The 22,358-nt window shown below is 43.4% G+C and overlaps 1 protein-coding gene across 1 annotated transcript; it reads right to left on the bottom strand.

Annotated features, from left to right (window-relative positions):
• Positions 1-107: 107 nt before the first annotated feature.
• Positions 108-20,750, bottom strand: SAV1 (salvador family WW domain containing protein 1). The gene is made up of 5 exons (XM_064461163.1): positions 20,466-20,750; positions 18,171-18,617; positions 8,839-9,109; positions 7,693-7,836; positions 108-1,362 (listed from the first exon to the last, which is right to left on the bottom strand). The coding sequence occupies exons 1-5, from the start codon at positions 20,557-20,559 to the stop codon at positions 1,161-1,163; spliced, it is 1,158 nt and encodes a 385-aa protein (XP_064317233.1). The 5' UTR covers positions 20,560-20,750; the 3' UTR covers positions 108-1,160.
• Positions 20,751-22,358: the final 1,608 nt, after the last annotated feature.

The following is a 22,358-nucleotide window of genomic DNA, read 5'->3' as shown; positions in this document are numbered from 1 at the left end:
GCTGCCGACTGTCACCACCCCCGTTAGATCTTTTTATTGGCTGTAAGAACATCTTATTTGACCCTCTAAAAGGCCCCCCAAAAAAAGAAAATTCTTTGGAACAACCCTTCATTAAACAAAATGATTTTTATTGAATTAATAGGATTTACAAGAAATGTATTTTTTTGTCTGCAACAATGTTTATTGCACTAAAAAGAATCCATAAATAACATTTCAGGACAATCAATGAACCAAGTGAGAATACTGGAGAGGGTAACTGCACAATTCAAAATTTTGCCCAAGAAAGGAGGCTTCAACATGAGACAAAGGCTCGTTAAAAGAAAAAGTAAATGCTGTTACATCCCTGGTTTTCTCAGCTTCTCCCATGGGGTGGTGCAGCGGGTCGCCGAGCTGGTTAGACACCTTCCCCCGAGACTGGGTCACGTTTTCTGAAACGCGGTTCACCTGGGATTTCAAAACCTGTGAAAAGTTTGCTTAGAGATCTTGGTCTTTAAGAAGGTACAAGTATTTCCCCTCTGACTAATTTCTGTGAAAACTAGTAGTAAATCTAAAGTAGTCATGCGTTAAAGTAAAAAAATAAGGCAACTCGGGCTTCACTTGCATGAAGCACGTGGTTTAGACGGAAGAAATCCACTTCGGTCTGGTTACAGCACTGGGTGTTATTGAAAAGTAACAGCGCTGGTGTTCTGTACATTAAAGCTGTAAACAAAGAGCAGACCTCTCCCGAGAGAGGGAGAGGAAATCCCGAGGGAAATATACAGAAATAGTCATTTGGATCGTAACAATGTTCTGAATCCAGGATGTTTCATATAGTTGCATCTATTGCCCTTTAAAAATATATAGTCAGCTTCTTAATAATACAGCTGACGGCTAGAAAAAGATACCAGAATCAAGTCTCTGATTAAACTCTGTGCTGGTTTTCAGAATAATAAACTAGTTCTTGTATGGAAAAAAGATTAACAAACAGTTTTCATTTTTATAAACAATACATAATACATGTAGAAAAATATTAAAGAGGATAATAACAAAGGTGCAACGTCAACAAAAATAAGCTGCCTTTTCAACAAAAGCACTTTTTCATAGTTTTAAGTGTGAAAACCGTTTAAAGCTCTTAATGTCCTCGTGAAAGTCTATTTAAAAAAAATAAAGGAGTTGTTAGCTTAAAAATTCTTGCCGTGCTGCTGGGCATACCACTGCTGCCGCTGCTTGCGATGCTCCAGCTCGGTGAGGAGGGCCTGCCGGTACGCCTCGTACAGCTTAACGATCCGTTCCAGTTCTTTCATGAAGAGCAGCTTCAGCATCCCCTGGTACGTGTCCAGGTCCGCCAGCTGGAAGAGCTCCCACTTCAGAATGTGATCGTATCTGGTTTGGTAGAAAAGATAATTATCTACACGCCGCCGCAAGCGAATATGAGGCGTTTTACGCATTTTCTTAAAAACTAGCCTCAGGGTTGTGCAGGCACCGATCAGGTTTCTGGCAATCCACGTTAGCATGTTTTGTGTGAAGAACTACGGTAATTAACACCAAAAGACATGGAGCCGCGTCTCAAAGCGAGCCGGAGAAACAGCACTTCCAGCTAAACTGCAGAATCGCTCGTCGTATTTCAAGATAAACTCTAGAAATACTAAAGATCCTATTAACTGACTGTAATAAGCCAACGGAGAAACTGCATTTTGGAAGCATTAAAACAGCAATTCCATTCACCAACCCGTGACGGTTTAGTCGTAAAACATATTTTAAAATTAAGCACAGAAAAGTTAACACACACAAAAGGCATTCTTTCAACAGCTTACCCTAATGCTCCTGCTACAGCAAGCACCTCCCAGAAGGCAGAATCCTGCAAACCTCCCCTCACAACAGACTTTTGTTTCCAAACAAGCACTCTCGGACACCCTCCCCCTTGATTAATTAGCAGCAATAACCTACATGAGCATCTCTCAAACAGCAGGTGCTGGACCCCTCCCGGACTGGGGAAGGGGGTGTCATGTTGCATCAGCAAGGACTGAGGGGGGGGAAATCCAATTAGGCCCTAATTAATGGCTGCAAATCCTCACACCAGCAAGGGACATCCTAGCACCCTGTAGCTCCTGGTGGCGAGCTATGTGCCATGGGGGGAGCGTCAAGGGAGCGATACAAGCGGTAACAGCTACCTATCCTACGTGTTCTCACTCCCTGCGCCGGAAAAAGTGAGCTGCTTTGGGCATTGGGGGGTCCTGGAGACACGTGCCACGAGCCTGGAACACGCTGCTGCCACCCCAAACTCCTCCTTTAGGTACAGCTGATCTTGCTCCCGGCGTGAGAGGGGAACAAGCTCAGCTGCAAAGTCAACCAGTTACTGTTGTATTTCTTCCCACTTCCACCAGTTCCAAGGAGCTGTTGGCTGAGCAAGGCAAAACACAGCAGCCTGGGTCACCAGAGCGCCACCCGCACTGTCACCGCTTTTTCCTTGCGGAGGGAAATGGATGCTAGTCAGCAGCGCAGAATGCGAAAGCTCGCTGAGAAAATATCGACGGGTGCAAGAAAGGAAAGATGCTCCTGAAAAGAAGAAAAAGAAAAAAGGTGCTCCTGAAAGGAGGTTGTAGTGAGGTGGGGGTTGGTCTCTTCTCCCGTCAGTTGTTAGTGATAGGAGGAGAGGAAATGACCTCGAGCTGTGTCAGGGGAGGCTTAGATTGGGTATTAGGAACAATTTCTCTACTGACAAGAGTGGTCAGGCGTTGGAACAGGCTGCCCAGAGAGGTGGGGGAGTCACTTAACAAAGCCGGGCTGTGTGTAAGCCCCCTTAGAATCACAGAATCATTAAGGTTGGAAAAGACCTCTAGGATCCTCAAGTCCAACCCCCAACCCAACACCCCCAGGCCTCCTAAACCATTGCCCCAAGTGCCACATCTGCATGTTTTTTGAACACCCCCAGGAATGGTGACTCCCCCACCTCTCTGGGCAGCCTGCTCCAATCCCTGACCACTCCTTCAGTTAAGACATTGTTCCTAATACCCAATCTAAACCTCCCCTGAGATGCCGCTTGAGGCCATTTCCTTTCCTCCTATCACTTGTAACTAATGGGAGATGGGATTAAAGGTCACTGGCTCGTGGCCAGGCACCCAGCACGGACCACCGCATCCCACAGGCCAACTGCTGCAGGATGACATTAAGCAGGAGACGCCGGCATTCGGGGTGTTCCTCAAGGACACCGGGCCAACAGCGAGAAAACTGTTTTGGTGAGCGACTTACAGAACATTAGGTCGGGCTCCGAAGCCCACGTGTCCGAGTGGTTACTGACTGGGATCTGGCTTGTGTCAGTCAGTGCATCGGTTGGGCGTTAACAGCCCACAGCGCAGACCTACCCCCGTACGCTTAAATAAAGTGGTACAATGACTTCGGATGGCTAGACTGATACCAAAGCTTAAAATAAACAGGCTGTTCTCTTTGACGGCCTCCTTCCACCTCTGCGTGATGACTGGAGAAGTCTGGCAGGGGCACATGAGCTAGCAGCCATGAGGAGACCTGCTGGCTGTGGGGACAGACACACTTCCCAAGGCTCAGGGGGAACACGGGACACAGAAACAACGCGTGATGTGACTGTAAGCACAGCTGTCACTCGTGGGAGGATCTGGGCTAACCCTACCCTAAGCTTGAAGAGACTCGTGTGAGAGAACTTCAGGAGTTTCACCCCAAAACAAGCAGGGGTGCTAATGCTGCCCCTGCTACGGGGACCTGAACAGCACGGAGTGTCCTGGCATGGGCCTGGCCAGCTCCGGGAGTGGGACAAGCCACGGAATTTCCTAAGCAAGGTGAGAAGACAGCAATTCCCAACCCAGTTTTAATCTTGATTTTTGTCTGATCCAAGTCTTGCCATGCAACAGGCATTTTAACGCTACTTTATTTTCATAAGAGAAAGCCTTGATGCAGTTATGTCATCTCTGCCATACCCCTTCATTTCCTGCTTTTTCCCAGTGCTTCTAAAGACATACAATTTACCTGTTTCCTTAACTTGGAAATAGACAGCTGACTACCACAGTTATGAAAAGAATAGAAGAAATCCATGCAATAAACAGAGTTACTTGATCCAACTGAATTACATGAGAAAATACATTCACTTGAGTGGAGGCTGAAGCCAAGATATCAGAGAGTTTATGCAGATAACGACATTACGTATTGAAAAGCTATATGCAGAAGACTGAATGCATCAGAGAAGCACCAAGACATGCAGATGACTACCAAGGAGGCTTTTGAGGAATTTTAAGAACTTAAATAACCACAGCTTCTGTAAGCTTCATAACAGCTTCTACATTAAAGTCATCCCAAGTCTTGACAGGGCTGCACTGCTAAAAGTCACTTTTCCCCCAAAAGCGAGAAAAACCGAATGGCAGCTGTTTGCCAGTCAAGCTCCAGCGAGAGGCGGGCTGCAGGCTGCTGTTTCTGAAGGTCTGTCGAGTACAAATATCTTTGTAAGCACTCGATTACTGAGTTTAAGGGAAAGACACCTTTCCATGTCAGCTCCTTTCCCACTCATCATGAACCGAATTCAACTGCAGGTGGGTTTCCCCTGGCTTGCCCTGCACCAATGTATCCTTTCAAACATTCTGGGCCAAAGGCATTTATTAAAATACACTCCATAGCAAGGCTGATCCTTGATGGAAAGACTGTTTCTCATTAAGGTGGTGATACAAGCATACAAAGCTCCATCACATGCAGTAACATGTGTGCAGGTCTTCTGGAGCCTGCAGCTTTTTGAGTTTTTGAAGCATCACCACAGACTGCTAAAACCTTGATGGCTCTTTAGCTCTCTGAAGCTGTCACCGCTGACAGTTTCTCAACAAAAGCAGCACATCAGGATTGCTCTTGAGCGCGAGAGTTTCATTTCACCTGCCAAGAGCAGCGTTGAACGGGGGAAGAAGTCTAATTAAAGATTAAGCCATCAGCAATGCCTTCACGGGAATAGGCTCATTCAAATTCAGAAGGTCATAGGTTTAGGAACGCTCACCACAGAGATGCCGAGAGGGCGCAGAGAACCAGTACCTGACCTAGACCCCCCCAGGCGCTTTTAAAAATCACAGAACCAGAAGTTCAGGTGGAAAACCATGTTTCTACAGAATTCTGCAAAGCGCAGAGCCTTCCCTCCTGGGTGTGAAAGCAGGAGCTTACTAGACAGAACACACAGCCAGAATACCCTGACTCAAGGGCATTCCCAAGTAGATAACGAGTATTTGATAGAAAATAGGACACTTTCAACACAAGAGACACTGACCTGCCCCAAATATTTACAGCCTATTGGTTAGGGCTGGAAGAAGGAAGTCCTGGGTTCAAATCCTGGCTCCAAAGAGGTGGGGGAACCGTTCTCTCTTATACAAGGAAGGCATTTTTGGTCTCCTCACCGTCAAAGTCCCATGCATGTAGTCTGGCATGCTGTGGGAACACCTACCTGCCTGGTCTACCTAACCTGGAAGGTGGAGAAACATTCAATGTTTAGAGTCTAGCAAAGGGTTAAACGCAAGCCAGGCGTCTCGATTCCCCCATGTCTAGGTTCCGATACCCACACTTAAGGCTCTCAAAACAAATCCTGACAGATGCCAGAAGAGAGGGGAAAAGGATGCTTCAAGGTACCATAAATACCTTGATATTGGAAATGGTTACCTCAAGTTATAACTAGTCATCAAGGAGTCTCCACTGACACTCTTTGTCATCAAACTAGTCATCAAAGCCTCTCCACTGTTTAGTGAGCCAAATATCTTCTCTTTTATCTTAACAGTTTGACCATTTTCATGAAATTAGATAAGTGATATGGCTAACGCCTACTAAACGCTCCATTAGACTCTTCCAGCGGGCAGAATTCTTATCCTTTAGAGAAACTTACTAACATTATCCATTTTGCTATCATTAGCTACTTTTCTCAACAAAAACGGCTGGCCTTTAGTCAGCCAAATCGAGCTACAGCGTCAGGTCTAAGTAACAAATCGTAACAAAATACACCACAGTCATTTCTGTGCAAAACTGTACTGATAGTCAACAAATTTTTACCCTATATTTCAAATAGCAGGTTGTATAAATATCCTCTACTACTATTACGAAAGCATTCTGCCCACTTACTTCCATTTTCACCCCAGAACACGGGAGGATACGCGTACAGTTCTCATACTCAGCTTTTGAACAACACTACTGAAGGAATTACAGGCATTACTGGATGTAACATTACTGGATAGCAACAGAAAAGAGGTTCATTATTAAAGTTACATTGAAAATATATAAGTGATCTTGATTTTTTTAAACAGTGAAAATGATTGTTCCTTAAGAAGTCCTCAAGATGAGGTGACACTAAGCCAGCTGCTACAGCTCTTCCTTTCCCAATATCACATCAGCATAAACCTGAATTTACCTCTTCACACAAGTGTTTGAGAATTACAACAAAATTCCTATTATCACCAGCACTACTTTAACAGAAGGCTTAAAGGATACTGGAAAATACACCATTTTTTATTCTTCTGAACAATGTAAATTCTATTCAAACAGCTTGAATAAATTTTTGTTTTTACTTTGCCTCAGCCTACTAGATATAAAGAAATTCCTGACAAATTGTTTAAATTGTCTTAAGTTTGTTTCTCAAGTTTCAAGAGAACTACCAACAAGAGTCCATACATATGACAAATTTAAAACTACATTGTCCAGATGTGCCAAAGACCTAAATAAAGAAATGCAGCTGCAGTCAAAACCTAAAAGTATTTCTAGGAAAGAAGTCGTCCCATAGGTTACAGGAACTTAGCACGTCCCTGGTGCGTAAACGTACTGGTGCATTTTAGGCCAATTTAAATCTTTATGGGCGGCTGGCAAGCCCAATAACCACAAGGAGTAATAAAATCCATTCAAATTATAGTTACTAGAAGCAGCTAAAAAAAGAGAGGATTTTTTAGCTGGAAGTTGCTGAACATCACACACAGTCCAAATTTGCAACTACAGACTGACCTGCTTATAGCTGTAAAATATAAGTTTCTCCATGTTCTCCTTATGAAAAAGCACATTATTTCATAATTATTAAAACATATCTGGATTTTTTTTTTTTTATTTAGCGTTACTCTTCTGCAGAGCTGCACCCATTAGTAAATGTAATTTGTTTCATTATGCTGACTCAAATCTTGGAGGAGACTCCCTGCTCCTACAGCACTGCTTCTTTGAAAAAAAAAAAAAAAAAGACCTTTTACTACCACTGAGTTTTTAATTCAAGTTCTTGAGTAGAAATACAGATTTCAGTCTGTATTCAAAATTCTTGGTTGTGAAGAACCTGTATGTCTTTTTTATAAAGGAGTGAGATGTACGTTATAGAAGTTAACACCCTAAAATATTTCACATATTTTATAAGCCACGTGGTACCATTCTCACACGTACACTGAAAGTAAGTCACATCCTCAGCTCTCTACTACATCATTCTGCAAGTCACATGAACTGCAAGAATTCCTGTGATGGTTTTAAGTAATGCCTAATACAAAGCAAACTAATGTGCTGAGTATCTGGTACAACTTCCTCATGCGCTGTCAGCAATAGTTCTTATGCAATTAAGAAATATTTCTATAATGTGGAAGAATAAAGATACCAGCTAGAGTTCTACTTTCCGTCATCAAAATTAATTTGTTTTCCTTCTAAGCAAGGCATGCATGGTGTGAAATGAACAGGGGAATAAAAAAAAGACAAAACACAAAAGCTCACTTTACAGGAGCCCTGGCATAGACCTGCAGCCAGTCTGGAATCTCTGCGGTGTGGTAGGGGTTTGCAGGGACAAGGAGAGGCTGGCTTCTTTCGGCTTGCTGCGGCTGGTAAGTCACGGGTGGAGGCTGGTCGTAACGGGGAACGCTGCACAAAGGAAGACAGACAAAGCCCGTAACCTCCAAGCAATAAGTTGGACATATCGATATTAAATCGTTAACATTAATAGGCAAGTTAATACATGCAAAGGTTGATGATGCAGCCACAGACGGCGTGTTGCCTCAGCACGCCTATACTGAGAGCAACTTTCTGTTGCTATTCCTGTGCTTCAATCACGACTCTAAGTGGTGCTGCTATTTGTTAGCACACTAAAATTCACCTTAGCCCTATTCACCTAGTGCCTGCCACCTGGATACCAAAGCGGAACAAAAAATGCTATCTGTTTTCAAAAGATTAAAAAGGCAAGTATTGACTCATCCAAATAATCCACCATTTAGTATGTTAGAACAAATGTATTCAGGCAGCAGCTGATAAGAGTTATTCCATTTATGACAAAGGACATCCTCGTATGTTTATCTTTTGTGCCACATGTTAAAAACCCCTTCCCTTCCTGGGTAACAGCAAAATAGATCGAGTAGGAGAAAGTAACTGGTAGATTTGGTGTATACTTTCTTTACCTTTAATTTATGTTATAAATATACTTATAAAAGTATACTAACTTTATTTTACCTTTAATTTATGGGTAGCTAAAATACTGATTTTCATTCTAGAGGAGACTTAATTTATGCTGCAGATGGTATGTGCTGGTTGTCCAGACAGTCTCCTGGAACATCAGATCAAGTTTCTTTTCAGTCTACAATTCAATTCTCCTCTCAGCAACTTTGTTGTTTTACCGACAGCTGAAGAGAATAGCTGCTTTGTTTTAGGGAGTTAGGAACAATATCCTGTTTCTAAAGTTAAGACAGTAACAGATGAGAAAAAAACCCTAACAATTACAACTTCTTCTAAAAATCTGAGTCAAGAACCAGTAAAGCTTACTTCTAAAAATAAGGAGGTTTTGGCATGTTATATATGAGACAAAAAACAGTTCCACTTTCTAAACCAGATTAGGAAAAAGAACAATCACTGAAGAGAAGGTGGATGTCTTACCTGGGAGCACAAGGATGCTTATATTGAGCTCTCTTATTGATGTGATCTACATAATACACTCCAAATTCTGCCGACTCGACTCTCTCCCATCCTGGCGGCAGCCCCTCGCGCTCAAGCGGATGGCTCCAGTGAGTTGTATTAGTGTTATGATCTATATAGTATTTCCTGCCTCTAATAGTCCAGTCCACTGACCAGCCAGGAGGAAGAGGTAAATCTTCAGAACTATGGTTTGTTAAGTTTCCTAGAGATGTAGCAGCAACTCTACCGATGCCTGAAAAAAACCAGGGAAAGCAACGTTTAGCTGAACTGAGAATACCCAAACCCAACATTCTGTACAAAGTCAGCTTCCCCCCGGCCCCCACCCAAGGCACTCGATGGACTTTGAGCAATACCATGGCGTTTGTGGTGCAGGCCCTCGTACATGAGCGAAAAAGCACGATCAAGTCAAGACAGCTATTCCCTTTTAAGGCTCACTTGTTTTGCTCTCCCACAACTCCAGATTCACCAGACAGCTTCAGAGACAGTTAAAGCATCCTTCCTTGTTCAGTTAGAGACATATATTAGCATACATAACAGGGGTGAAGCTGTTATTCCTGTCTCAATTTGCTGAGCAGAGCGAGCTGACATGATTACAAGTGTTAAAGCTTCACATAAATGACAGTTTCTGTTAATACGCTATTATAGCTGCATCAAAACTATTTACCTACCAAAACCCATAGCTATTTCTTTTTGTAGTTACAGTCAGAAATTACAACTCTCTTAAAAAAAAACAATCACTGAATACTAACAAAGCTTTTCAGATTCCAGTCAAGAACAGTAACGGGACCCAGTAAACCAAGAGGGGAGGGACAGGGAAGGTTAGCACTATGCTGCGCGGACTGTTACTACTCAAGTGCGTGCAACCACAGCCAGAAAGCGTCATCAGTAACAAGACAAAGGGAAAAGCTGCCTCCACACAGGACCCCGCACAAGCCCTTTGCTGAACACGGTCATCCTGTGCAAACTGAAGATAACGTTGCCAAGTCTTCTTTGCTAAAACTACCCACGCTCGTTAGACTAGCTAGTTCATGTGCACGGCTGGGTGGGACAGTCAGGCCTTCTGAATGCAATCCAGACAAGATTTACAGACTTTTTGTTCAGAGTGAGGAACAAAATCTCCTCATTTCTTCTCTGCATCCCCCTCCACCCTCCTCCTCCCTCCCACAGATCTTGGAAGTTTCATTGTCTAGTAGGCTCTACATCTTGCTCTTCTCTAGACCCGAGCACCTATGCTTCATAACGCTCAAAAGGCACGTGGAAAAAGTAATTTCCAGCTTTCCTTGTGGGTTGCACTAGGAGAAGGGCTTCTCCAGCGGAGAGCTAAAGCCTAGGTTAGGTGCACTGGTGGTAGGAGAACTGACAGGAATCGGTAGTTTATCGAGTTCCCACCTCCACCCTGGAAACACAGCACATTTCAGATTTATCACTAAATAGCGGATTTAAGAGACTGTTCACTAGCATTTCAAAATACGTGATTTGTGGTAACATGCACACAGTTTTTACATTTTAAAAATTAGCGTGCTGGATGCTGAGAGATGCACTGAGGAAATGTTAATTCCAATTTCATCTTTTCCTTCCCTCTCTATGCTATGGATACTTAGGAAGCTAACTGAAATAAGTGCCATAATAATAATTACAGAAAACTAGAGCAAAACCAACAACAACTGAAAAAAAAAAACCAAAACCCCAACTGCAAAAACCAAGTGACATAATCAAGAATTTTGCAGGTCTCCTTCCACTCCTTGGAAGCTTACTATCTATGGGATGTGCTGGCCAAAATTCAACTCTCTTTTTTAATGCCTTTTAAGAAGTTACCTTCAGTTATCCACAGTTCTACAGTTAAGCAGTCTCTGGCTTTAAAGACATTCCAATTACCTTTTCATCCACAATCAAATGCATCTATTCTATCACAGTATTCACCAGAGTGTGCGTGTTACTATTTCCCATAGCCAGAAGGGGATGTGAGACACTTTTTCCACTTTCTTCAAAGTCAGAAAGTGACTCCATCGCGAGCACCACGTTCACTGACCGGGGAATACACCCCTTCCCTTCTGTTTTTCAGAAATAACATTTCTGTGTGATTGGTTTTTTGAAAGAGTGGAAGAAAAAGGCAGAGTCTATCTCATATAAAGCATACTATTATAAAGAGGTTTCAGGTGTGGTCATTAACTCAAAAAGACAACAATAATACTGAAGTAGCAGCAAAACTGTTATATTTCTGAGGTGATTTCATACTCGTTTGCTGACATAGGCAAAAGTCCGTTTCAATGTAGCATGCTAGCCAAGGGGTGTCATCTGCTTTAAGCATTTGTTTACCTATTACTGAAAACTGGACAGGCTCTCATCCCAGTACAAGATAGCAGTCATCAACAAGAAAGTAATGGGCAGGCTCCAAAGCAACTGAATAAATAAAAAATAAACTAAAAAGATTCTCACAAACTTCCTCCTTAGTATTGCTCTTTAAAACATCTGTGCTCAGCTACAGATCTTTTTCTAGCCGTGTCACGTCCTGAACTATTTGGCCTTAAAGCGTTTCTTGCCTCTTGTTACAGTACTTACCTCTTTTTTAGCTTTATAAAGGAAAGTTGATGGCTGTGTTCATGTGATAGCTCCCATCTCTCATGAGGATTAAGCAACCTAGACCTTTACTTCCAGTGAGAAGAAACATCCTAGAGGCTTCCTGACCTTTAGCATCCCTGCCCCAGTACCGCTATTTTAGACCCTCGCTACAGTTATGTCACTGGTTTTGTTTTCATTCCAATGACAAAATACAAGCATTTAAGGTTCTTGAAAATACTGCACTTTGAGTAAACAAATTCAGTATTTGCTCCAATTAACTGGACCTCTGTGTTCTAATTTCATGTATGTATAAACAGTGACTATTAAATCACCACTTCCAGAAGATCTGGGGACACACGCTTGACGGGGGGAAAAGAGCTTCTGCAAAGGCATAAACATATATTTCTGCTTACTGTTAAAACCAGCACATGCCTGTATTTTTGTTACATTTCTTCCTACTTAAATTCTAGCATGATTCCAGCAGCAAATACACATATATTTATTCCTTGGGGTAAAGCTTAATTCTTTCTAACATTTGGAAGTTGGTATTAAAAGATGCACAAGGCATCCTCTGCACCAGAAGTTCTCTGGACACAATGTCTTTGTACAAAAGCCAGAGAAGACTGGGAGATGGACTCAGGTAGAAAGGAAAACCAAAATCTGATTACGTAGAGAAAGCACACTAAAAAGTAAAGCTGTACCCAATGGAAAGGCAACACCGGCAGTTCTGCGTTTGCACAGTCATTTAATTCCAGCTATGTGGTTTCTCCCAATGCCAGCTTATTTTTTTTATAATTTCCAAGAGGCAAAGAACAAAAATAATACCAGACCACAAATAGATTACACACTCCTTTTACCATTTTTACTTTGTACGTGAAGCAGCAGAGCCATACCATTAAGATAAACTTCCACAGCTGCAGCAGTTACCAGTTTCGAAGACTGTTCCAAGTCTCTACAACTAGCAAGCTCTAATTACGAAATCAAAAGCTAAATTCATAAACAGAGGGCTGTAAACACGTCGGGTTGTAGACTGTCACATATAGTCTCAATGTGTGTTCTTCCCCTTAAAATCACAGAACACACTGGAATATTCTGTGTGCTGAAAGTTTTAATATGTCAGGTGATATTTGTAGTGTCTGACAACCACCAACCCACTATGGCATTCAAACTGGCAATCAGTACAATTTAGAAATTTATTTATATAAGTAGAGTTACTAGAGAACAAAAGAAATTGTATATTGGTTTTCTTTAGAAAGGAAAACTTATATCCTTATAAAGGATGCTTCCTTCAAGGCAGAGTGGATACACACATAAGAGAAATAGCTCTGGCTACAATTTTGAGCAATACCAGGAGATTAAAATTGACTTTCATATCTACACACACCTGTAAGTATCAATAATAAAACTGAACAACATTTCCAAGAGTAAATTCATATGTGATCTTTGCCAAAGAAGTATAAACCAAATAAGAAAGTTACAAGACAGCCTAAAACCCTTTGCTGTGAACACCACCGTTTCTGTGTCATATTGCCCCAGTGTGATACTCTTCTGTGATTAAATTTCAGGTGAGGTCTTAGCCCTCAAGCATCTTTGCAGCAGCCCAAAGCTTCACACAGGATCCTACTGCACACACCAAGGATATTCCCTGAACCATGGGCTGGTACCAGATGCACGTAGCACAATGCCAAATATCTACAGAAACCCCCCAAACTTGCAGTTTGAACCATTTTTATCAAAACATCTACTGTAAAACCTGCAATTTTGCTCTTGATGGAGGGTATGATCTCTATCATAGGATAAGCAAAAGCAGACTAGTTGAACCACTTCACTGTAACTACTCAGGGTTTTCTTTCTCACACACACTTTCATCTGTGACAAGACAGAAATTCTCATTCTTCCTGCTTTCCCAAGGAACAGAGTTGTTTAAATTATCTGCTTCTTCCAAATGTTAAGTCTCCTTTCCTCTGCTTAAATATGAGCACTGTTCTTTATAAACCCCCAAGTGGCACTATCAAATCTCAAGAATGGTCAACAATGAACTTAAATTTATGCAACTTTTCCTTTCCAGGTTGCCTTTTTTCTTCTCTTGTAAAATATTTTATCTTCAGTTTAAGGTCTTGAACTAACTGTCAACCAGGCCAAGAGGCATTATATGCTCTTCCAAAGCAAAGGAAAATCTTGTTCAATGCAGTTTGTTTGCTAAGGAGTATCACTGTGTATGTTCTTGATGCTTTGAAAAAAAAAAGTACAAAGGAACAGCAACCACTTATTACTAGTATTAACAAGATTTAAAATACTCAGAGTTTTAAGTAAGGCCAGGCCCTATATTCAGTCTTATTTTCGACATCTCCAACCATAGGGTGTCCTAATAGCAGAAGCCAAACTTTAACTTTGAGCACCACGTTCCGGTGCATTATGAGATATCAATGCAAAGAGTTCCTTCATTTAATATTCTTCTCTTAAAAACATATCTTAAGCTAATAATATCACAAATGTGACAAATATGTAGTATCTTCTTTGATCAGGGAGGTCCTGTTTGGTTTGTTCCATTACTATGGAACAAAAAAACCATGAGTGGTATGTGCTAATGCTTTCACAGCCCAATGAGGCGGTTTTATTGTAAAGGCATTCTGCCTGGAAAGAAGTCCAAACTCTTAGGAGGGAGGAAAGGTTTCCAGGTCAGGAAAGGGCAGTTCTTCAGCCTGCCTCGTAGAAAGCACTGGAGAAAACTGTATCACCAGAGCAGTCCGGCGTAAAGGGAAAAGAGCAAAAACACTGAAGCAAAAGCCTCATGTTGTTTATTAGATACAGCACTGGTATAGGCAGAGAAGTTTCAGAGCCTACAAACTCCCCTCAACCAGCTTCAACCAAATTTCAAAGTGTTGAAGAAGAAATCTAGCCAAACAAAAGGCCTTCATATTTGTCTTTAATTAGGTCAATTGTCTAGAGAACCTTTTTTCAGGATGCCAAAATCCTCTCCCTTCCCCACATCAAACCAGGATGGTGAATGGGAAGAGAAGACGAACAAACTGTTTAATTTTAAGGGAGTAAGTAACAATAAAATAGCAAAAAGAAGTTCTAATAACTACCCTGTTTAGATAGGTCTGCAGGTTCTAGGCCTTCCTAACCCCTTCCAAAGCATCTGCAGGTACTGCCTGAGCCCAAGTACCTCATTTGTCAGAGGGAACGGGGCGTTCCAAGTAAGCATAAATTCACAAAAGGAAACAACAGGAAATACTTTGACAGCTTCAAAAAGTATAGGACAAAGAAATTACTGCAAAATCAGCACAAAGGAAGAAAAGGGCAGGAATTGCCATTTGTTTAAAAATAAGCAAAGTGTACACACCTAAAAAGAAAAGCCCTGCTACTTTAGCTCTAAATAGGTTTCATTTAATATTTTCTATTTCTTTATTTTGCTCTTACATTAAATATGAACACCAGTTTACCTTTTTTTAAGGGGTACAATTTCACACGAGATGAGCCTACTTTCGCTAAAGCGCACTGGATGCTCTCTTTGCAGGATCAATCGTTTTTCTCCTCTGACATTGCAGTCAACTGCTTTACAATCCAGCAGCAGAAAGTCCCTTTACATTGTGATTTTAATCTCAGCAATTTTCACATACACGTAAGAATTTTTTAGCTTATCGCTCAAACAGGTACAAATAACTCTGAGGTCTTGGTTACAAGTTAGTTCCAACCTATACTGAAGATTAACTTCAACCACAGACCTCCCCAAACCTTTAACCTAGAAGAGAGGAAAGAGATGTCGAAGAAAGACAGGTAAAGTCTCTTAGAATTAAGTTTGAAATGGACACTAAAGAAAACTTTCAAGAAATGCCACAAAGGCAGCTAAACATACAAAACTAGGAAGTATCTCAACTCAAGACGTTTTTCAGGAAACCCAGCAGCACCAGGTTGCTAATTAAAAACAATTCTAATGAAAATAAGAAAAGGAGGACATGGTAGAGTTGAATCATACCGAGAGAGAAAACACGACTTCAGAGAAATGCCTGTGAAAGAACATATCAACACTGTCAACATCAACCACTGAAAAATCATGGGACTTTCTAAAATACTTTGCTGAACACTTTGAGCATGAAGATCTCAATAAGAACACTTTTTTGACTTTATCTCCCAATTATATAGAGGAGAGTATTTTAAATGAAAGCTGGAATTCACAAGCACCTCTCCACTTCCAGATCACTGCTTCTCAAATGTCACCTCGGGTGAAACCAACACGGAACAAAACATCGCTCACCCACAGCAAGTGTACCTTGTGCTCATCAGGCAACATTTCTGCAGCAATCAACCCAAACCGTAACAGAACCGACTGAGGGGACCTTCTGAGGGAGGGTGGGAGGGGAGGAAAGGTAGAAGGCAGCATTTACATATTCTAGCTAATAAAACAGACTTACATGTTGAAACTGTAGGTATTAGGCAATTTGTCATCCATTATCTCGATGAAGAATTTTGATTAGGTGAAACATTTGGAAACAACAATGGAGATACGTAAGGAAAAAGTAATTTAGACAAAGACAATGAAAGTAAAAGGCCTGTGTCAGTATTCTGGAAATGCAGGACAAGAGGAACCAGAAATTACAAAAAGATCAGTGTAGGTCAAGGAAAACGCTGCAGGTTTGAAAACAATGGATGGTTCAAATGAAAAGCAGCTTAATGGTAAGGTCACAGAAGTAAGAAAATCAAAGGTTTTCTTATTTTTGGCCACATAGTTCTTTTACTGAGAAAAAGTAACAGCAATGCTTGAAATGATGTACAGAAGTTAAGGACAGAGGTCAGTATTCTTATTGCAGTGAAACTGAAAGAGGAATTTAGGAGTTCATATTTCATGCTGAGATGAAAGAAAAAAAGAGGAAAAAGGGCAACACTTTGGCAGACAAAGGGCTCACCTTTTTTTCTCTCCCTACAAATGCATAAGACTGACTACTCACCCATTATAAAATGTGTAGAATTTGTTCAAACTATTAAATATGAAAATATGAGTGAATGACAAAGACCAACCAAATATCAGCAGCTCCTTTATGACTTCCAGTGGCTAAGGGGCCATGTAGACAAACTGGAAAAAAAGTATTTTTAGAAAGAAATCCATGTTGCTACAATTGAGAAAAATACAGCCGTAAAGCCCTACTATTAGCTTGTTTTAAAAATTTGCTAAACTCTACTTTTAAACTAACAGCTACAGCTCCATTTCCACCTAACGTTGTTTCAATTCTGCACAGCAGCAGTACCTTTTTTGAAGTCTTCCTCAGCATACACAGTTACCGTAGAAATTCTGAATGTTAAACTGATGGATCGCTTTATGAAATCCTCCCCACAAAACCCCCGCACACACTAACAGGTGCTTGTTACCTGGACCACGTGAATGTTTAATGACTGCCGGCCAAACAACAGCTGACAGAGATGGAGGGCTGCCACGCAAAATCTAGGTACATCTGATGTATTAGCATTTAGCAGAATAAACAAGGATAAAGTAGCAAGTCCTAAATCTCAGCATTCCAGAGTTTACTGGCTGGCAGCAGTAATACAGAAGCATTACTCTTCTGTCACTTTTCATTGACATGTTTCTGTAGTAAGAAAAACTCACAAAGCATTGACAGGTTATAATTCCATAAACAAGGTCAGCAGCCTTAAATGTTGATGTTCTTCCCAGCAGATTTGTTTTTCTAGACAGGAGATTTATTTTACTAGAGACTATTTTGTTTACAGATTACAAGTAATGACAAACCAGCAAGTTATTTCATAGTGAAGGTACATTATTTACAGGTTTGAAATGACAGAATCAGAGAATGATTTGGGCTGGAAGGGACCTTTAAAGACTCCTCCTTGAACATAGTTTCTGTAGTATATACAGTGCTCAAACACATCCAAATTTACTACTTTTAAGGTCACCTTTCCATGGGTGATATTGTAATCCCAGACTTTTTATTCCACTGACAGATTTACCAACAGCACACTGCACCAAAGAATTATTCCCCAGTGTCGTCACAGATATAATAAACTATTTCAAAAAGTAATATTTAATGGGTTCTTCTTTCTTATGTTGTTCTTCCGTTAGAAAACAAAGACAAGTTCCGGTGAATTTGAGGAGGAAACAGGAATATTTAAAAATGCTATTAGAAGCTGAAAGAAAAAAACACCCAAGGACTCAGAAGTCAATTTCCGCACTATGTGTCAGTTTGCTAATTACAAAAAGCAGCCGTCCCTCCCTTTGACTATTTATAATAAATTATTTTAATTATTGAGGTCAAATTAACACAATAAAATTAAACAATAACACAACCATAGTTATAGCGTAATAAAATAAAATGGCAATGCTGTAATTTAGAGGTGTTGGTTATTCACTACATCATGAAAACAGTAGATGTCCCCTAATGAATCAAATTCCTTGCTAGTTGGCAACTGAATCAACTTTGTCATGAGGAGTTGCATATATGCTTGGCATTAAAAAACCCAAACTTGCTCAACCTTACCCCACTTATTTAATAAATAAATCATGGTTTAAGTATAATTTTTTCTTTTCTGGATACATGTGGTCAAACTCCATAAGAAACGTGAACACGTTGTGTCCTCTGATCACAGGAATGTCATTAAAAAGCAGCTCTGTCCCATGCAGCGTTAACTCTGGAAAACATGACCCTGATCATCCAGCTCTACCTCTGCACCTACAGTCTTATCAAAAACATATTTTAAAACCCCAGCAATTAATCAATAGTTACCTGAAGTGTGCCTCCCATGATTCTGTGACATCCTCTGGAAAAGATCGCTGTTGTGTTCATAATACCTGTAGTCCTCATGTAGGCGATCATTTAACTGACGTCTTCTCTGGGCATCATAAAAATGATCGTAATAATAACAACGGGCACCAGCATCTCCATTTTCCAAAACAGAATTAGCTTCTGTTAAAAAGGACTGGGAGGAAGAGCCATACTCTCTAGGGACATCAGCCAAACTTCTTGCAAGGTAGGAAGGTGCAGACAGTCTGTTGCTTTCGCGTCTCATTATTTCATGAGGTGGCCTCTGCACTGGAGTTCGAAGGAAACTCTGGTTTCTGGAAACAATTCCATCTCCACCAGAAGCATACACAGAAGAGGTTGAGTCAGGCGGACAGATATCAGTTCGTCTTGGAATGGTTGGACCGTGACGGATAAACGAAGGCATCAGATCTGATAGAGCATGAAAGAGAAGTAAGACCTTTGGCTGTACTTACACATGAAGCACTTGGCCACCCGCAAGGCTGACTTACACCATGGAACTGAGGAAATCCAAATGCTAGAACCCCTGTAAGTCACCTCTAATGCATATGCAAGTATAATGGTAACGCCGCAGTTTGCACTGGTGCAACAGAAACAATCATGCCCTCTGCCAGCAACAAACTATTGCAAAGAGTGAAGTTTTGCCAGTCTGACTGCAATCGCAATAAACAAAACCCCAAACCCCATTAAAAAACCCACACAAAACACCCCTCCAACCCACCCCACACTGCACTGTGGCTGCATCCACCAGGCTTCATACCCCTCTCCCAGAAGGGTCAAGAAAATCCAAGTATCCTGGCTACCACCCTACCACTTCATCAGGACCACTGCCTTTATGAACTCAGAATAGCTGAAGATGTTAATGCCTACATGCTCACAGGAATCCACAGCAGAATCAGAAACAGAATTCATGCTTTCGCCACTAATCATGGAGTTCAGCCAGCAAAACACTGTTATTCTGCACACGTTAAGTTCTCAAATTATTGTGAAGATATTTCATTTTCTCCTTTACCTAAAGAGGTTTCGCACATGAACAGTGACACCTATTTGTAAAATTTCACTGCCTCCCTCCCGTAAGTGATACCTTACTCCTCTCCTTACTATTACTTTCAACATAAGTAAGTCGTTTCCCTCCAGGTGAGTTAACAGAAACGACTTTCATTTAGGACAAGGTTATGCCTATTGTTAATTCCTTCTTATTAATAAACTCTTATAACTTAGCATAAAAATTCAGTGCAGCCCAGAAGGTGTCATTGGTAAATTTATAATCATTACAAAGCAGGCATGTAATGGCTAGTCATTACATCATGGCAAATAGCATGTGTTAACCCCTTAGACACGCCTACCGCTTAATTTGAAAAAACTTTGTGGGTTCTAGGTTTTCTTCTTTTTTTAAAGACTAGGTCAATGTAATCAGACTACTAAATGATTTTGCCCGTTGACTGGGGAACCAGCTATTCGTGCAGCAAATTCATCCAGAAAAGCCAAGTGCCTACTCCCGCCAGTAAATCAGTTGCTGCTAGTTGGGGTCTCCAAGCTAATCCTGCAATTCTAACACAATAGGTTTCAGCCTCAGGTTGTTTTCTGAGATTAACAACAAGAAACCCAAGCGCTCTTTCAATGTGCGTTTTGTCAGCCTTCTGTAAAGCCGGAGCAAAACCAGGGCTGTGGCACCGGCGTCAGGTTAACCACACGAAGACCGGCGCATCCAAGGTACATAGTGGTGACCTCATCGAGTTGATTTATGGTTTAGAACTGGAGCACTTGCTTCCGCAGGGATTTTATGCAACCGTCTATGTACAGTTATCTCATTTTCAAAGCACACACCTTTTGGCAGCATGCACAGCCTAGATCGGGAAAACAACCACCAACTTCTGGAAAAAAGAGAGAGGTGATCTGTCCTGCTCGGCTGAAAGATATCTGACTGGAGACTATCTTAAGTCCTACCTGTGGAAAAGTGAGCGACGGCTGCTGAGAAGACCAAAAAAAACCCCAAAAGTTTGTTGATCGTCAGCACCTGGTGGTATATTATGCGTAGGGCTACCTTTTATTTCAGCCTTTAATGCAGGTTTAACCTCCCTCTGACAGTTCCCCGGTCTCACAGGAGGAGTGTCCCCCCCTCCTGAGGGGAGGGGACCCCCAAAGCGGCGCCAGGCCCCCAGAGCCCCCCTGGCCCCCCGTCCCAGCACACAAAGGACAAGCCCCCGCCGTCCCCGGGAGGACTCGGGTTTGTCCTCCCTGCCCGTCCCCGCCACTCACTGCGAAGCAAAGGGCTGGTCTCCTTCTTCACGTACTTCCCCTGCACCTCGCCCGGCTTGGAGAGCTCCGTTCGCGTCTTCTTCCGCGACAGCATCCCACCTCCCGCCCCGCTACCACCGCCCGCATGCCCGGCGCCTCTCCCCGCTCCGCAGGGTGCGGGGCCCGGCCGGCCCGACCCCCTTCAGGCCCGGCAGCGGTAGCTCGACGCCCGCATGGCCGCACACCGGGACGGGACCGTGGGGGGTGTCAGCGCTGAGGGGAGGTGGCGGGGCCGCCGCGCGGGGGCTTGTGGGAAGCGGCCTCCGGGGAGAGGCCGCGGGGCGGTGGGGGGGCGGCTCTCACAGCGCCCCCGCGCGGCCGGGAGGGCGCACGCGGCCGGGGATGGCGGGAAGGGAGCCGCCTCAGGGCTGCCGCCGGCGGGCTGAGGGGGGCCGCCGCCGGCGGGCTGAGGGGGGCCGCCGCCGGCGGGCTGAGGGGGGCCGCCGCCGGCGGGCTGAGGGGGGCTGCCGCCGGCCTCTCCGCCCTGCTGGCACTGGGGCCCCTCACCTGGCCGGGCACGGGCGGGGTGGCAGCGCTGCCTCACCAGCGGGGGGGAAGCTGAGGCGCTCCTTGTGCTTCCACCGCCCCACCTTCCACACCTGTTACCAAAGGAGGAAGTTTTAGAAGGTTAAAGAGAGGCATACAAGAAGCATTCAGTACTTTCCAAGTAAAGGTGAAGAATGGCCTTTATGGCCTCAAACTGCATCAGAGGAGGTTTAGATTGGATATTAGGAAAAATATCTTTCTTGAAAGAGTGGTCAGGCATTGAAACAGGCTGCCCAGAGAGGTGGGGGAGTCACCTGGTCAACACCTGGTGGTGTTACACATAGCACCTGGGGGCATGGTTTAGGAGATATGGTGTTGTTGGGTTGACAGTTGGACTTGATGGTCCTGGAGGTCTTTTCCAGCCTTAATGATTTGGTGATTCCAGGAATAGGTATGTGACTTCAGTTGAGGGAAAGGTGTGCTTGAAAATAAGCTGAGTTGTATCCACTACCCTTCAATGCATTTTATACTTCCCTAATGCAAAAAAACCTACTTTCAGTAGCTGCCAAACAGCCCTTTTCACAGAATCATAGAATGGCAGGGGTTGGAAGGGCCCTCTGCAGATCATCCCAGCCAACCCCCTGCTCGAGCAGGCACCCCCAGAGCAGGGGCACAGGGCCGTGTCCAGGCGGGGGGTGAATGTCTCCAGGGAAGGGACCCCACAGCCTCTCTGGGCAGCCTGTGCCCCCGCTCGGGCACCCGCACAGGGAAGGGGTTTGTCCTCACGTTCAGGGGGAACTTCCCGTGTCCCAGCTTGTGCCTGTTGCCCCTTGGCCTGGCATTGGGCACCACTGAAAAGAGTCCAGTCCCATCCCCCTGACACCCACCCTTCAGGTATTTATATGCATTGATGAGATCCCCCCTCAGCCTTCTCTTTTCCAGGCTGAACAAACCCAGGTCTCTCAGCCTTTCCTCATAAGGGAGATGCTCCAGTCCCCTGAGCATCCTGGTAACTCTCCACTGGACTTGCTCAAGCAGTTCCACATCCTTCTTAAACTGGGGGGCCCAGAACTGGACGCAGCCCCCCAGATGTGGCCTCACTGGGGCAGAGCAGAGGGGGAGGAGAACCTCCCTCGCCCTGCTGCCCACACTCCTTTCCATGCCCCCCAGGACACCGCTGGCCCCCTTGGCCCCAAGGGCCCGGTGCTGGCTCAGGGTCACCTCGCTGCCCCCCAGCACCCCCAGGGCCTCTCAGCAGAGCCGCTCTCCAGCAGGTCCCCCCCAGCCTGTGCTGGTGCGGGGGGCTGTTCCTCCCCAGGGGCAGGACCTGGCACTGGCTCTTGTTGAATTTCATGAAGTTCCCCTCGG

Source organism: Phalacrocorax carbo, chromosome 9 (genome assembly GCF_963921805.1).
Source record: "Phalacrocorax carbo chromosome 9, bPhaCar2.1, whole genome shotgun sequence".
In the NCBI taxonomy this organism is placed as follows: domain Eukaryota; kingdom Metazoa; phylum Chordata; class Aves; order Suliformes; family Phalacrocoracidae; genus Phalacrocorax; species Phalacrocorax carbo.
Note: the sequence above shows the minus strand (reverse complement) of the source record. Positions and strands in the feature narration are given on the sequence as shown.

Excerpts from the sequence above, each read along its gene's own strand:
- SAV1 (XM_064461163.1), bottom strand. The coding sequence starts at position 20,559 with ATGCTGTCGCGGAAGAAGACGCGAACGGAGCTCTCCAAGCCGGGCGAG. Across the intron at positions 18,618-20,465 it reads GACCAGCCCTTTGCTTCGCA|ATCTGATGCCTTCGTTTATC; the intron begins GTGAGTGGCGGG and ends ATGCTCTATCAG. Across the intron at positions 9,110-18,170 it reads TCATGGGAGGCACACTTCAG|GCATCGGTAGAGTTGCTGCT; the intron begins GTAACTATTGAT and ends GGTTTTTTTCAG.